Source organism: Piliocolobus tephrosceles, chromosome 13 (assembly GCF_002776525.5).
Source record: "Piliocolobus tephrosceles isolate RC106 chromosome 13, ASM277652v3, whole genome shotgun sequence".
Taxonomy (NCBI): domain Eukaryota; kingdom Metazoa; phylum Chordata; class Mammalia; order Primates; family Cercopithecidae; genus Piliocolobus; species Piliocolobus tephrosceles.
The window spans coordinates 45,795,314-45,812,487 of record NC_045446.1 but is presented as its reverse complement, the minus strand read 5'-3'; the positions used below and the strand labels follow the sequence as shown (position 1 = coordinate 45,812,487).

General features: G+C 41.1%; 1 protein-coding gene and 1 pseudogene across 2 annotated transcripts in view; both read right to left on the bottom strand.

The window, feature by feature from the left end:
• Positions 1-89: 89 nt before the first annotated feature.
• The window catches only part of TSG101 (tumor susceptibility 101), a 49,707-nt gene continuing 32,622 nt past the window's right edge, over positions 90-17,174 (bottom strand). For both annotated transcript variants that reach the window (XM_023230962.2, XM_023230963.3), the window contains 3 exons: positions 3,608-3,810; positions 1,414-1,653; positions 90-408 (listed from right to left, as the gene is read on the bottom strand). In XM_023230962.2, coding sequence (XP_023086730.1) covers positions 319-408; positions 1,414-1,653; positions 3,608-3,810 — 533 coding nt within the window. In that variant the 3' untranslated portion in view covers positions 90-318. The remainder of the gene's footprint in view (positions 409-1,413; positions 1,654-3,607; positions 3,811-17,174) is intronic.
• Positions 15,464-16,957, bottom strand: LOC111555093 (annotated as a pseudogene).

The following is a 17,174-nucleotide window of genomic DNA, read 5'->3' as shown; positions in this document are numbered from 1 at the left end:
ATGGATTTTACGCTTTTTTTGCTAAATGAAAAGTTGGGCTTATTAAGGTTTCATGGATCTTTCCTAAAGTTCAATAAAGGAGAGAAAAATTATGCAACAAATTTTATTTAGCAGTCCCAACATTCAGCACAAAAAGTTTACAGAGGATAGAAAGTGCATTAATAAAAGCCAGTCTTTACCAAAAGAAAACAGAAAATATATTATTGATTCAAAATATTTTACACTTGAATGATAAACTGCAATAACTTATTCGGGTCACCTACTGATAAGAGGAAGAGAAGAAAAGAAGAGCTCAACTTCCAGCTGGTATCAGAGAAGTCAGTAGAGGTCACTGAGACCGGCAGTCTTTCTTGCTTTTTGCATTAGTGCCCTCAGCTGGAACTGTTTACGGGACAGAAGACGTACATGCTGGGAGGGGAAAAAAGTTTGAATAGTTTAGAATGGCTTTGATTTAGGCCCAGTCATAAAATTAAAGACAATTTGTAACCTAGATGGGATCTAAGAACCCTAACTCAACCTGTCAACCTTTGGAATGAATACCTCATTACATGGGACTTTTAAACTTCATATTATAAAGGCTTACTCAACAGGGAAAGCATTACATTGCAGGGTCTGGCTCAGGAGTTTGACTTACACTTTCTTTTCCTAAGCCATGCCACTCAAGCAAGAGATTGCACAGAAAGAGAGTCCCCTCTTGGGTCTCTGGTTTATATCCAGCCATTCTTGTGGTTGTACCACTTCTGAGGCACATGGTTTGGCCATTCCCCGGCAGTGAGGAGATAGATAGGCAAGATCAGCACCTGACCTGACCTGGCTCCAGCTGCAGCTGGATCAAATATCCCAAGGGTGGCTGCTATTATTCCTAAAACCATGTTCTCCATGACCCAAGAGACAGCAGTAGCCAAACTTCGCTTACTAGATTTTCCTCTGTACAACAGCATTAAGCTTGAGACACCTTTCATTCAAGAGGGCTTGAAAGGACAGCCTGATACCTTGAAGGGCTGTTTGTTTGATGTGGGAAAACTGGTCTAAAGTTATATAACTCTAAGAAAATTAACAGATAAAAAATGGAGGTGGCACAATCAGTGATCTCAGGTGGTATGACCTCAAAGAACCAATGGAAATCTGATCGTGCCTCCTGATCCACCCAGGCACAGAATTATACTCATCTTAATGCTGCCTGGTGGGTAGAGAACTGCAGCCACCAGCCCACTTTTCTTCCCCTGCTCAGACCAATCCTCAGTACTCTGTAGGTAAAAAGATGGTGCAAAACCCTACATCTCATTTGCTTCTTTTGGGAAGATAAAGAATCTTAATTCATACTACAGAGAAACTCTCTTGGTTTGTGGTTTGCAAGGTCAGGGCCTCTACAGCCCAAGTTAAAAAATCTTGGAAAGTAAAATGAAAACATACCTTCAGGAAGACATCCAGGTCTATCACTCCCCTTCTCAAGGCTTCTCCCAAGTAAAAGATAGTGTCTTCAATAGCGTTTTCTTCTGCATACAGATTCAGGATCTGTTTGTATAAGGGAGCTGTGGGAATGATAACTTCATCGATATCATTGTTTTCAGACTGATTTTCCATTTTCTCCAGAGCGGAACTGAGTTCTTCATCCTTCTTTTTCAAAAGTTCTATGTTTTTATCAACCTCGGCCTGAAAACAGAACAGTCTAAGCATTATTAATTGTACATAATTATCCACTTATCAGACATCTACAACACTTTACGGAAAAAGATGGGCTAATAACCATGTTTAAACAACTCATGGATGAGAATCATGTTTCAAATACCACCCTGGTCAAAGGTAGAGGAAAAGATGTGATCTATGCTGAGTGAAATACAGTAATGATGGAGATATCCTGAGCTGACCACTTTCAGCGACAGTAACAAGCTTGTCACCTGTCAGTGACAAATGATCCTGCAAACTAAGCCGTCAGACGAGATACTTTCCAGCAGAAGGTTCCTTTACACAGAAAATCATGAGGTTTTTCTTCCCAACAAGTAGGCATCTGCCATAGGAGAGTAACTTTCCTGTCTATGAAGAGGATTCAATGCATAGAGGCCCGAATCTCTGCATTCTAATCACAAAGTATCACACGCAGGTGGTGGCTGTAGGCTCTGAGTTGTATTGGTGTCACTTTCCTGAATTCTAAAAATTGGCTACTTCGAAGCTCATTTTATAATCTAGAACCACTTTGTAAGGCTAATGGGTACATACAAATCACTTTCCACAGAGCCCGCAACCTGCTAAGAATTCTTTACTCTTCCATCAAAAAAGCACATTTACTGGAATAAATTCTCCCTCATAGGGATGAAAATGGAACATGAAATTGGCACTTCAATTATGCTGATGCCTCCACTTTATCATCATTAAGCAAAGCCACAGCACTGACTTACACATGGACTCTCCAAGGCACAGCTGTCTGTTATAAATATGAGAAAGCTTAAAGAGCTGAAGGTTGCATATGCTATGTTTATATGTAGCTCTTTAGCCAACCAAGTATCTCTGGATTATTGTGAAAGTTCCCTGAACATACTTTTAAAGATGGCTCACACAACCTTTGGAAACAATAAAACAGTACTGTCCTTTTAAGTCTGCACCTAAGATGTACACATCTTGATGGCTTTAGAGCTTTAGAGCGCTCTCAACTTATTTCCTAGTAACTGGCAACATCAACCACTCAAACAGTCCTCCGTTGGGTTAAAACATCATTTCCTAGGGCAAAGGTGTGTTATGGTCTGGCTGTGTCCCCACCCAAATCTCAACTTGAATTGTATCTCACAGAAAGGGACCTGTGAGGGGGTGGAGGCGGTAATTGAATCATGGGAGCCAGTCTTTCCTATGCTATTCTCATGATAGTGAATAAATCTCACAAGATCTGATGGGTTTATCAGGGGTTTCCACTTTTGCTTCCTCCTCATTTCCTCTTGCCACCACCATGTAAGAAGTGCCTTTCGGTTGGGTGTGGTGGCTCATGCCTATAATCCCAACACTTTGGGAGGCCAAGGTGGGCTGATCACTTGAGATCAGGAGTTCGCAACGAGTCTGGCCAACATGCTGATACCCCGTCTCTACTAAAAAATACAAAAATTAGCCAGGCATGGTGACAGGCACCTGTAATCCCAGCTACTCAGGAGGCTGAGGCAGGAGAATCGCTTGAACCTAGGGGTGGAGGTTGCAGTGAGCTGAGATTATGCCACTTCACTGCAGCCTGAGCAAGAGTGAGACTCTCTCAAAAAAGAAAAAAAAAAAAAGCCTTTTCCCTCCCACCGTGATTCTGAGGCCTCCCCAGCATGTGATGTGGAACTGTAAGTCCAATTAAACCTCTTTTTCTCCCCAGTCTCGGATGTGTCTTTATCAGCAACATGAAAATGGACTAATACAAGGTGCAAACAAAATGGTCTAAATATTATTCCCCTACCAAAGACCAAATGCCAAACACAGGCTCCTCTGTAAACAAAGCTATAAAAAAGTACATTCACATGTCTAAAGATGCCTATAATTTTCTGAACTCCTACTATGCCCACAACATCCAGGATACATATAGAACACTTTGCCATGGCTACAATTCAATCCAAAACTTTTAAGTCTTTAATGAGTCACTTACTACTTCTTGATCTAAACGGGTAACCATCTCTTCCAGTTTTTGGTGACCCTTTTTCAGGTCTTCTTCTGTTCGTTTCAAGGCATTGAGCTCTGCCTGGGCACGATCCATTTCCTCCTTCATCCGCCATCTCAGTTTGTCACTGACCGCTGAGATGAGAGAGGCTCGGATGGTGTCCTCGCTGATTGTGCCATCCCTACTGGGACCTGCAGGAAACAGAGGCAAAAAACACTTGCTTACTTCCCAAGTTCCTTCTATTCGTCTCACAGGAACCTTCAGAAAAGAGGGCAATATGAACTGACACTTTCAAAATGTGAGGAAAGAAAAAAATTACCAGTTTCATCAGAAACAATGTAAAAATCTGAGTTAATTCAGAAATACTTGCCCTGCAAGAGATTACTATTAATCCATGTTAAACCCAGTTTCCCTATTCATAGCCCAATTAGCTATTTTCTCAATGAGACAGAGGCTATGTCCCTACCAATTACAATTATTCCTAAATCACCAACAAATGGCACAATAATTTCCACCAAGGAAAAACATTTGATGCAGGCCAAGTCTAATATCAGGCTTCACTGCTAAGCTGAAGGAGACATGTGCCCACTGTAGAGGCCAGTGAGGACTGAGAATGGGCAGTTTCCCTAAACGAATGTACAGTTTAATAAGGCTCCCCTCTGTAAGACTTTTACTCCTTCACCCTTTACCAACAGGACAGAACGGATAAACAAAAAAGAATGACATCCAAAAAATTCAACAGCTGATAAAGTGTTTATTCCCAGATTATTCTCTTCCAAATGTCCCTTCCTAATCAGTGTATTATATAATTTACATGCATATTTTAGATCAAATAAACATTCCCTGGATATTTTCTTCGAAAAGGTCCCCTTTTTAATATAAGGTTGGGTATTCTTTATGACTATCAGTGTTCTTCAGTTATTGTCCTAAATCAGCAAAAGTGTAAATGGCATTTTGACTTTTAATTATGTTTGATTATAAAATACTATGTGAGGACATAAGTATATTTAACCTTAATTGCCTTTTTCTTTTTTTTTGAGATGGAGTCTCACTCTGTCACCCAGGCTGGAGTACAGTGGCATGATCTCGGCTCACTGCAACCTCTACCTCCTGGGTTCAAGCGATTCTCCTGCCTCAGCCTCCCGAGTAGCTGGGATTTCAGGCACACATCACACATCACAATGCCCAGCTAATTTTTGTATTTTTACTAGAGATGGGGTTTCACCATGTTGGCCAGACTGGTCTCAAACTCCTGACCTCAAATGATCCACCTGCCTGGCCTCCCAAAGTGCTGGGATTATAGGTTTGAGCCACTGAGCCTGGCCTTAATTCCTTCTTAACTTCTGAAGTTCTCTTTACCATCTTCCCACAAAGGCAAAAACCTTCAACACATCTCCAAAGAAGACTGAAACCATTAATGGGTGCCTCCGACTCTCGTTTCTCCCACTTCTTTTGGAACAAGAATCCTAACCCCTTTATTTACATGCCTGATTCCTCACTGTTCAAAAGTACAAACTTCCCTTTCTCAGCAAGACAGCTTGCTTTCTTCCAGATCCTTCCGAAGGACCAGATGCTTTTAAGCTTATACCTACTTCTCTAATTCCAATGAGTCTAAGTCCAACAACTGCTTTTACGATTATGCTTTTGTTCTTATTCTCTGGTTAAGGCTCTTAGCTGTTAAGGCCCATTTATTCACTTCTCTTACCAGCCCCAAACCGTGGGTCATCTTTGAAGCCCTATTCTCTCTAGTGTTTACATCCTCTGAGGTCAAGTCCAGTCTTAGCCAACATCACTCTCTAATTCATGCACATTCTCAATGGAAGTGATATCCCCCAACAACTGGGCAAAAATTGGTTTGAGGTGGAAAAAAAAAGTCTTGTTCTTATGTATAAAGCAGAGATATCCATACAGTACCTAAACAGATACACAGTATAATCAACATTTGTCGGGGGTGGGAATTGTTAGGGGGAAAAAAGTCTAAAAAGTCTCCCTAGGAGGGTGACAATGAAAAAAAAAAGTTAGGAAACACTGCTGAAATCCATCTGTGATCTTGTTTTTCAACTAGATGTTTTGTTGCTACTGTAAACTTCTACTTGCTGGCCTTGTCACTACCATCCCAATCTCTTTTTCTTTTTCTTTTTTTTTGAGACAGAGTCTTGCTCTATTGCCCAGGCTGGAGTACAGTGGCACGATTTGGGCTCACTGCAACCTCTGCCTCCCAGGTTCAAGTGATTCTCCTGCCTCAGCCTCCCAAGTAGCTGCAATATAGGCATGTACCACCACACCTAGCTAATTTTTGTATTTTTGGTAGAGATGGGGTTTCGCCATGTTGGCCAGGCTGGTCTCAAACTCCTGACCTCAAGTGATCTGCCTGCTTCATCCTCCCAAAGTGCTAGGATTATAGGCATGAGCCACCGAGCGTGACCTTATCCCCATCTCATTCTTAAACTTATGATCCACATCAGCTACATTTAAATTAAGCTAAACACAACCTATGAAAAGCAAACTTCCTGAAAGCCTTGTGAATAACCTGCGTCTTCTAATTACCTGTTAGATGATCCTGCTTTTTACCAAAACCATCAACAAACTCTGTCTAAGCCATTCTAAACTAACAAAAAAGTTTAATGCTCTCAAATATCAGATCCCATCTTCTCTCTACCATTAAATTATGGTGAAAGCTAATCTTTGCCAATGATCTTTCCTCCATTAACAATAATTCCCAAAATATCAGCACAACAATCTGCTCTCTCTTAACAGTTATCACTACACTTATTAGTTTAAAAATCTATTTTCTGAAGGAAAGGACTCTATAATCCTTATTGTGCAGCCTAAATCCTAAATGTTAAGGGTGGCAAACTGTTGCTGAATGATCTCCTGAAATCAACAGAATTGGTTATCTTCTAGGAGTCCTAGAGAAAAGGCTCAGATGGTGAGAAGTCCTTAGGATGTGTTTTGGAAACTTCCCTTCTCTTGCCTTCTGCTGGAATGTAGAAGAAGGTAATTATTAAAATTGTTTATAAATATACAAGCGCTCAAAAATAAATAGTAAGGTGGTATTAAACCAAACGAAAGAACTCTTCAATATCTCTACTACCTGAAAATCAGAAAAGTGAACTGCTAAAACTCTACTGCTTTGAAAGCATGTGGTTGGAAAGAGTGCTGAAAAGTCATTACTAGAGTGAAATATTTAAAATTATGGATTTCCAAGGCCAGGTGCAGTGGCTCAAGCCTGTAATCCCAGCACTTTGGGAGGCTGAGGCAGGCAGATCACAGTTCGAGACCAGCCTGACCAACATGGTGAAACCACGTTTCTACTAAAAATACAAAAATTAGCTGGGCGTGGTGGCATGTGCCTGTAATCCCAGCTACTCAGGAGGCTGAGGCAGGAGAATCGCTTGAACCCAGGAGGCGGAGGTAGAAGTGAGCTGAGATCATGCCATTGCACTCCAGCGTGGGTGACAAAGCGAGACTCCATCTCAAAATAAAATATAAAAAATAAATAAAATTATGGATTTCAGTAACAGCGACAGGAGGCAGCCAAATGCCTGGGCAGATGGGGTGGGTCCCCGGTGAAACCCCACCTTCAAGCCAAAAACAGCCTGAAGGCTGAAAGATTGGACTGTAGGTTCCGGATGAAACCCCTGACATAGAGTGAGAACTTCTATTCCTGTTTGCCCACCCTTTACCATTGATTCCTTCTAAATAATGCCTTTTAACCAATCAAATGTTGCCTTTTCCAATACTACCTATGGCCTACCCTGACTTCCTAAGAGACCCTAAGAAGCCCCAGGACTCAGCCACTTAGTGGGAACTTTCCCACCTTTGGGTAGGGGAACCACCCCTGTGTCTCCTTTCCACTGAAAGCTATTTCATCACTCAATAAAACTCCCTGTCTTGCTCACGCTTTGATTGTCAGTGCATCCTCATTCTTTCTGGGCACAGGACAAGAACTTGGGAACCAGTGGGTAAGCCAGACTCGGCCCAAGTGGGCCGAGTGGGAGGGCTGTCTCCTGCAGCAGGAAACATGGTTGAGGGAGGCCCAGGCAGGGTGTCGCTGGTCAGAAGTTCCTGGCTTGCAGAGTGACTGAGAAGAAAATCTTGCATCATCAACACTATCACTGCTTCACTTTCTTCAAACAATTCTGCCCAACCAGCCACATAATTCAGTGCTAAGCCCCTTCGGCAGCTAAATTCTTTAAACATTTCTGTCCCCAAGGGAACATCCAAAGTCTTTAGCAAAGAATATTACCATAATTACCATAATTCAATCTCTTGGACTTGCTTTGGTTTCCATTTTTGCCAGGGAGGGGAAAACTGATTTATAATTTTGGTCTCTCACAACAAATTCAAAGGATGAGAAAAAATGTAAACTGCAATACAGTTTGAGAAAACTACTAAAACACCTTAACACAAGGAAGAATAAACATTAGATCTTTGCTGTAACCATTAAAATGTTTTTTCTAGTAGAGAGGTAGTCTCACAATGTTGCTTAGGCTGCTCTTGAATTCCAGGCTCAAGCTATCCTCCTGCCTCAGCCTCCTGGAGTGCTGGGATTACAGGCATGAGTCACTGTGCCTGGCATCCCACCTATTTGCTATTGCAAAAAACAAAAACGAAAGAAACAAAAAACCTCAAAGTATAGGAATCTGCTATAATACCTGGTTTGTAACAGGAGTGATGGCCCAGCTCATGCTTCAGTGAGCATACATCCTCCTTTTCCATTGCTACATGTTGCCCATCTCATCTTCAATATTACAGTATCAGGCAGGAAGCTTTTGGCAGATCTTAATTTTTTTTTTTTGTATTCAGGTATTTTTTGTTTTTAACTGATAAAATTTTTATTTCACTTTGAATTTTTACACTTTTCCTGATTATTCTGTGTAAGATGAAACTAGAACTGTTTAAAAGACATACACAAACTTAGTACATCAATAACTGGGGATTTTTCTTTTTTGCTATACTATTTTCACAACCACGGGTGTGCTTGCTAGGCAATATAATCATCACAGAAGAAAATGTTAGGCGGAAAACTGGTTAAGGAAAAACAAAGCAAGAAAAGAGCTACCAGATATACAAACAGGCTCAGTTCCATATTCACTACTTTATTTTCAAGGGCCAACTATTAACTACACATTTTTGTTCAGCTAGAAAGGTGGGATTTTTGTTTTATCTTTCTTTGGTTTGTTTTAAATCAGTGTATGAGTTTTTCTTTTCTCATTTCAGCAGATGGACAAACAGATGGACTCTACAGCTAAGTGGAATGTTAAAGGTAGAGGGGTGATATTGTGAGACTGATAGCCCTATTATCAATTCTCTCCACTGCAGTGTCCATGCAACTTCCCTGAATACAGGGTCTCATTAAAACATATCTGAGAGCTGAGCTGGATGAGTGCAACTGGAAGACCTGGTGAGGGGCACTAAAAAGCATGATCAGGGCCAGCCTCAATACAGGGAGAAGTCAGGGATATTTAAAAATACTTTCTTGATTCAGATCCTGGCAAGACTGGAGAGCAACACCGTGTTGAGAACTGGAGGAAGACAGAGCTCTGGTGCCAGAAGCTCTTCTCAAGTCTTTAAAGCCAGGCTTGCTCACCAAGGTGCTCACTAATGTCTCTCTCCCCTGCCCATATACAGCATTAAAAAGTGAAAAAAACAGATAAAGATAGAATTCAGAAAGCAAAAAAAGTAAGGAAGCAGAGGGACAGAAATTTAGGAAGGAAGATAAAACCAAAGTCAACAGTCAAAAAGGATAGTGGGGGGCCGGTGGCTCAAGTCTGTAATCCCAGCACTATGGGAGGCCGAGGAGGATGGATCATGCAGTCAAGAGATCGAGACCATCCTGGCCAACATGGTGAAACCCCATCTCTACTAAAAATACAAAAATTAGTTGGGGATGGTGGTGCGTGCCTGTAGTCCCAGCTACTTGGGAGGCTGAGGCAGGAGAATCGCTGGAACCTGGGAGGCGGAAGCTGCAGCGAGCCCAGATCACGCCACTGCACTCCAGCCTGACAAAAGAGCAAGACTCCAGCTCAAAAAAAAAAAAGAATGTTTAGATTTCAAAATTTGAAAGTCACATGCCACAAAGAACCTGAAAACTGAGTACTCCTCAAGTGAAAGGTAATCTCTACAGAACATCATTCTTCTTTTTTTTTTTGGAGATGAGGTCTCCCTATGTTGCCCAGGCTGCAGTGCAGTTATTCACATGTGCAGCCAAAAGGCACTGCAGCCTTAAACTCCTACACTCAGGCAATCCTCCTGCTTCAGTCTCCCAAATAGTTAGGACTATATGCATGCACCACCACGCCTGACTCAGAAGGTTATTCTTAAAGGTATTATCCAGGAAGCAGATAAGGTCATTCATAAAACACACGGCTTTTTTCTTTAGCTAGTGTTAACGAAAATAGATTCCATTATTGAAGCACAAGTTGCAAATTGGTAACATAGTGAACACATTGCAGTAGGAAAGGGGATTTAGTCAGGTGTGTTATATGAGCACTTGAACTTTTTAAGGTGTCATAAGCCAGTTATCTGCCACAAAGAATTTAAATTTCAGGTTTCGAGTTTCTTCAGAGGAAGACACTGTGGACATCTGTGGTCATGAACTTTTGAGTGGCAACAGCCCAAACAGGTCAAGTGTCTTTAAGCTCCAAACAACAGGCAGCATTACTGTGAATGACCATTAAACTCAAATGCCAAATGATGTGTGTCTCACTCCAAGTTCCAGCATCACAATATAATCTCTATAACCTTCTGTACAACTTTACAACGGAATTGTATTTTAATGATTCTGATATCAGATTAAACTTTCCAAAAAGTTACACATAATTCAGGTCTATTTTTTTTTTACACATATTAAATAAGACTTGCATTTGGAGAATTAAAAAGTCTAATATTCTCTTTCATTATTATTTATTCATGATTTCATTTTGTCTTGAGCAATTTTACTAAAAGCAACTCAATTTTATTAGGTGTTTTTCTGTTTCTCTTAAAAAACACCTTTTGATTTTGACTGTCCTCTCAATGATTTCTAGTTTCTCTCTTACTAAGAATTAAACTTTTTCTTTCTCTTAATTTCCTTTTTTAAAAATTATTATTATACTTTTAAGTTCTAGGGTACATGTGCACAATGTGCAGGTTTGTTACATACGTATACATGTGCCATGTTGGTGTGCTGCATCCACTAACTCATCATTTACATTAGGCATATCTCCTAATGCTATCCCTCCCCCATCCCTCCACCCCAAAACAGGCCCCAGTGTGTGATGTTTCCCATCCTGTGTCCAAGTGTTCTCATTGTTCAATTCCCACCTATGAGTGAGAACATGCGGTGTTTGGTTTTCTGTCCTTGTGACAGTTTGTTGAGAATGATGGTTTCCAGCTTCATCCATGTCCCAGCAAAGGACATGAACTCATCCTTTTTTATGGCTGCATAGTATTCCATCGTGTATATGTGCCACATTTTCCTAATCCAGTCTCTCATTGATGGACATTTGGATTGGTTCCAAGTCTGTGCTATTGTGAGTAGTGCCACAATAAACATATGTGTGCATGTGTTGTTACAGTAGCATGATTTATAATCCTTCGGGTATATCCCCAGTAATGGGATTGCTGGGTCAAATGGTATTTCTAGTTCTAGATCCTTGAGGAATCGCCACACTGTCTTCCACAATGGTTCAGCTAGTTTACAGTCCCACCAACAGTGTAAAAGTGTTCCTATTTCTCCACATCCTCTCCAGCACCTGTTGTTTCCTGACTTTTTAATGATCGCATTCTAACTGGCGTGAGATGGTAGCTCATTGTGGTTTTGATTTGCATTTCTCTGATGGCTAGTGATGATGAGCATTTTTTCATGTGTCTGTTGGAGGCATAAATGTCTTCTTTTGAAAAGTGTCTGTTCATATCCTTTGCCCACTTTTTGATGGGGTTGATTTTTTTCTTGTAAATTTGTTTCAGTTCTTTGTAGATTCTGGATATTAGCCCTTTGTCAGATGGGTAGATTGCAAAAATTTTCTCCCGTTCTGTAGGCTGCCTGTTCACTCTGATGGTAGTTTCTTTTGCTGTGCAGAAGCTCTTTAATTAGATCCCATTTGTCAATTTTAGCTTTTGTTGCCATTGCTTTTGGTGTTTTAGACATGAAGTCCTTGCCCATGCCTATGTCCTGAATGGTATTGCCTAGGTTTTCTTCTAGGGTTTTTATGGTTTTAGGTCTGACATTTAAGTCTTTAACCCATCTTGAATTAATTTTTGTATAAGGTATAAGAAAGGTATCCACTTTCAGCTTTCTACTTATGGCTAGCCAATTTTCCCAGCACATTTATTAAATAGGGAATCCTTTCCCCATTTCTTGTTTTTGTTAGGTCTGTCAAAGATCAGATGGTTGTAGATGTGTGGTATTATTTCTGAGGGCTCTGTTCTGTTCCATTGGTCTATATGTCTGTTTTGGTACCAGTACCATGCTGTTTTGGTTACTGTAGCCTTGTAGTATAGTTTGAAGTCAGGTAGCATGATGCCTCCAGCTTTGTTCTTTTGGCTTAGGATTGTCTTGGCAATGTGGGCTCTTTTTTGGTTCCACATGAACTTTAGTTTTTTCCAATTCTGCAAAGAAAGTCATTGGTAGCTTGATGGGGATCGCACTGAATCTATAAATTACCTTGGGCAGTATGGCCATTTTCACGATATTGATTCTTCCTATCCATCAGCATGGAATGTTCTTCCCTTTGTTTGTGTCTTATTTCATTGAGCAGTGGTTTGTAATTCCCCTTGAAAAGGTCCTTCACATCCCTTGAAAGTTGTATTCCTAGGTATTATATTCTCTTTGAAGCAACTGTGAATGGGAGTTCACTCATGATTTGGCTCTCTGTTTGTCTGTTATTGGTGTGTAGGAATGCTTGTGATTTTTGCACATTGACTTTGTATCCTGAGACTTTGCTGAAGTTGCTTATCAGCTTAAGGAGATTTGGGGCTGAGACGATGGGGTTTTCTAAATATACAATCTCATCATCTGCAAACAGGGACAATTTGACTTCCCCTTTTCCTAACTGAATACCCTTTATTTCTTTCTCCTCCCTGACTGCCCTGGCCAGAACTTCTAACACTATGTTGAATAGGAGTGGTGAGAGAGGGCATCCCTGTCTTGTGCCAGTTTTCAAAGGGAATGCTTCCAGTTTTTGCCCATTCAGTATGATATTGGCTGTGGGTTTGTCATAAGTAGCTCTATTTTGAGATATGTTCCATCAATACCTAATTTATTGAGAGTTTTTAGCACGAAGGACTGTTAAATTTTGTCAAAGGCCTTTTCTGCATCTATTGAGATAATCATGTGGTTTTTGTCTTTGGTTCTGTTTATATGATGGATTACATTTACTGATTTGCATATGTTGAACCAGCCTTGCATCCCAGGGATGAAGCCCACTTGATCATGGTGGATAAGCTTTTTGATGTGCTGCTGGATTCGGTTTGCCAGCATTTTATTGAGGATTTCTGCATCGATGTTCATCAGGAATACTGGTCTAAAATTCTCTCTTTTTTTGTTGTGTCTCTGCCAGGCTTTGGTATCAGGATGATGCTGGCCGCATAAAACGAGTTAGGGAGGATTCCCTCTTTTTCTATTGATTGGAATAGTTTCAGAAGGAATGGTACTAGGTCCTCTTTGTATCTCTGGTAGAATTCGGCTGTGAATCCATCTGGTCCTAGACTTTTTTTGGTTGGTAGGCTCTTAATTATTGTCTCAATTTCAGAGCCTGTTATTGGTCTATTCAGGGATTCAACTTCTTCCTGGTTTAGTCTTGGAAGGGTGTATGTGTCTAGGAATTTATCCATTTCTTCTAGATTTTCTAGTTTACTTGTGTAGAGGTGTTTATAGTATTCTCTGATGGTAGTTTGTATCTCTGTGGAATCGGTGATGATATCCCCTTTATCATTTTTTATTGTGTCAATTTGATTCTTCTCTCTTTTCTTATTAGTCTTGCTAGTGGTCTATCAATTTTGTTGATCTTTTCAAAAAACCAGCTCCTGGATTAACTGACTTTTTGAAGGGTTTTTTGTGTCTCTGTCTCCTTCAGTTCTGCTCTGATCTTTCCATGTTTAGTGCTTCCTTCAGGAGCTCTTGTAAGCCAGTCCTGGTGATGACAAAATCTCTCATCATTTGCTTGTCTGTAAAGGATTTTATTTCTCCTTCATTTATGAAGCTTAGTTTGGCTGGATATAAAATTATGGGTTGAAAAGTCTTTCCTTTAAGAATGCTGAATATTGGCCCCCACTCTCTTCTGGCTTGTAGAGTTTCTGCCGAGAAATCCAATGTTAGTCTGATGGACTTCCCTTTGTGGGTAATCCGACCTCTCTCTCTGGCTGCCCTTAACATTTTTTCCTTCATTTCAACCTTGGTGAATCTGACAATTTTGTGTCTTGGGGTTCAGGAAATTCTCTGTATTTCCTGAATTTGAATGTTGGCCTCCTTTGCTAGGTTGGGGAAGTTCTCCTGAATAATATCCTGCAGAGTGTTTTCCAACTTGGTTCCAATCTCCCCGTCACTTTCAGGCACACCAATCAGACGTAGATTTGGTCTTTTCACATAGTCCCATATTTCTTGGAGGCTTTGTTCGTTTCTTTTTACTCTTTTTTTCTCTAAACTTCTCTTTTTGCTTCATTTCATTCATTTGATCTTAAATCACTGACACCCTTTCTTCCACTTGATCGAATCGGTTACTGAAGCTTGTACATGCATCACGTAGTTCTTGTGCCATGGTTTTCAGCTCCATCAGGTCATTTAAGGTCTTCTCTATGCTGTTTATTCTAGTTAGCCATTCATCTAATCTTTTTTCAAGGTTTTTAGCTTCTTTGTAATGGGTTCAAACATCCTCCTTTAGCTTGGAGAACTCTGTCATTACTGATCTTCTGAAGCCTTCTCTCAACTCGTCAAAGTCATTCTCCTTCCAGCTTTGTTCCATTGCTGGCAAGGCGCTGCGTTCCCTTGGAGAAGAGGAGGCGCTCGACGTTTAGAATTTTCAGCTTTTCTGCTCTGCTCTGGTTTCTCCCCATCTTTGTGGTTTTACCTATCTTTGGTCTTTGATGATGGTGATGTACAGATGGGGTTTTGGTGTGGATGTCCTTTCTGTTTGTTAGTTTTCCTTCTAACAGTCAGGACCCTCAGCTGCAGGTCTGCTGGAGTTTGCTGGAGGTCCACTCCAGACCCTGTTTGCCTGGGTATCACCAGGGGAGGCTGCAGAACCGCGAATATTGCAGAATGGCAAATGGTGCTGCCTGATCGTTCCTCTGGAAGCTTCGTCTCAGAGGGGCACCTGGCTGTATGAGGTGTCAGTCGGCCCCTACTGGGAGGTGCCTCCCAGTTGGACTACTCAAGGGTCAGGGACCCACTTGAGGAGGCAGTCTCTCTGTTCTCCCATCTCAAACTCCATGCCAGGAGAACCACTACTCTTTTCAAAGCTCAGTTGGAAATGCAGAAATCACCTGTCTTCTGCCTCACTCATGCTGGGAGCTGTAGACTGGAGCTATTCCTATTCGGCCATCTTGGAACAAAGACCATTCAGGTCTATTTTTTCTACAAGTAAGAGTTTTGCTAAATTATAAAACCCCATAATCAGAAGTATTGAATTTTTTAAAAATTAAATATACCTAATCCTGTCAATGTTAATCAAAATAAAAACTTCACAATGCCGTGGCATTTATGTGACCAATTGTTTTAGAATACAAATACCAGCTGTTTATCCCATGAACCATTTTTGCTAGGCTGAGGCTGTGAAAAATCCCAAGTCAATGTATGATTCTTTATGTTTTATCACACAAGGGATATATGTGGAGGGTACAGAGTGACACTGAACAGATCACAAAGCACAAGAGACATTAGTTATCTCCCTCCCCAGCATCTCCTTCATCTCCCTGGTTTTCTGAGGTCTACAGAGTGAGACTGTCCCTAAGTAACTGCATGATCAGAGTGCTGTCTTTATAAGACTCTTCATTCAGTGTATCCAATTCAGCAATTGCTTCATCAAATGCTGTTTTTGCCAGGCTGCAGGCCTTTTCAGTAGAGTTTAGAATCTCATAGTAAAAGACTGAGAAATTAAGTGCCAGACCAAGTCAAATTGGATGTGTAGGCTGTATTTCTTCTTTCTTACTAATTTCAAATGGTTCCTGGTAAACCTGCTGGAAGTTCAACAGAGTGGTTTGTTTGTTGTCTCCAGATGCCACTTCAGAAAGATACCTAAAATAATCTCCTTTCATTTTCAAGTAGAACACCTTTCTCTCTGGTTGTATAGAATTGGGAGTAAGATATTTGTCCAACAGCTCCAGAATGTCATTGCAGATGTCCTGCAGTTCTGCCTCCATCTTCTCATGGTACTCTCTGCCCACCTGCGGCTTCTTCTCTTTCCTGTTTTCTGCTCAATGCCGGAGTGACACGCCAGGAAGAGTGGCAGGGACCTATCACATTCTTGTAGGCAACAGAGAGATTTCTCTCTTTGTTGGAGAATTCATGCCTCTGTTCCCTGACTGCCTTCATGGCTACAGCCGTATCATCACAGCACTCAGCCTGCTCAGGGAGTTGGCTTTCTGTACCAGCTCACTTTTGTCCACTGTCATTCCTGTGGGAGGGCTGCAAGGGACAAGGATGCTTCCGAAAAAGCTCCGAGCGAGGTGACCACTTCCTTCCCAAGCCCACTCCTCAGGCAGCGGTGGCAGTGCCTGCCATTGCTGCGGCGATGGTGGCAGCAGCTCCTGTATTCAGATATTTTTAAAGTTCAAGCACAATAAGGCAAAATGCCTTATAACTTGGTTCTGTGTAGTCAAGAATTAACTTTACCCAAAGAGGGGCCATGCCTTTGCCCTTGGCTCCTGGAGGTGATTTCTAAGCCCTTGGAACTTCCTAATTAGAGTGTCCTGTATTTATACCAGACAGTCTAACAATGTGATTTATGGGGGGCTCTTTGGGTCATGCAGTGATAGTTAACAGCTCAACCTCTGGAGGAGCTGGAGACTAAAGGGCAACTCATAGGCAGTCAGCGGTGTCTATATGACCAAGCCCTGATAAAAACTCTAGACCTAAGGCTCAGGTGAGCTACCTTGATCGGTAATACTCCATGCATAATGATACATACTGTTACTGGGAAAAATCAGCACCGCCTATGACTCTACTGGGAGAAGACAACTAGAAGCGTTGCACTCAGAACTTTCTGGGTTGCACAAGTGTCTTAGCCTATTTTAATCTGTATCTTTTGCCATAAGTCATAACTGTGAGTATAACAGCTTTCAGTGACCTTTTAAAGTCCTTCTAGATAATTATAGAACCTTAGGGTGGCCTTGGGAAACCCTGAACTTGCAATGAGTGTCAGAAGTGAAGGTGGTTTTGTGAACTTCCAAACTTTACAGGTACTTAACTAAAGGGTATTTTCTTATCTAATCAAGAACTTATTCTTCATGCAATTTGTAGAGTAAGTCGGTCTCCTTCAAATGAGGCTATGTACAAAGGCAACACATCTTTCCACACTCACTGAACATAACAGATTAAAATATGTCAGAGAGTGAGCTCCCTTTCACAGACTTA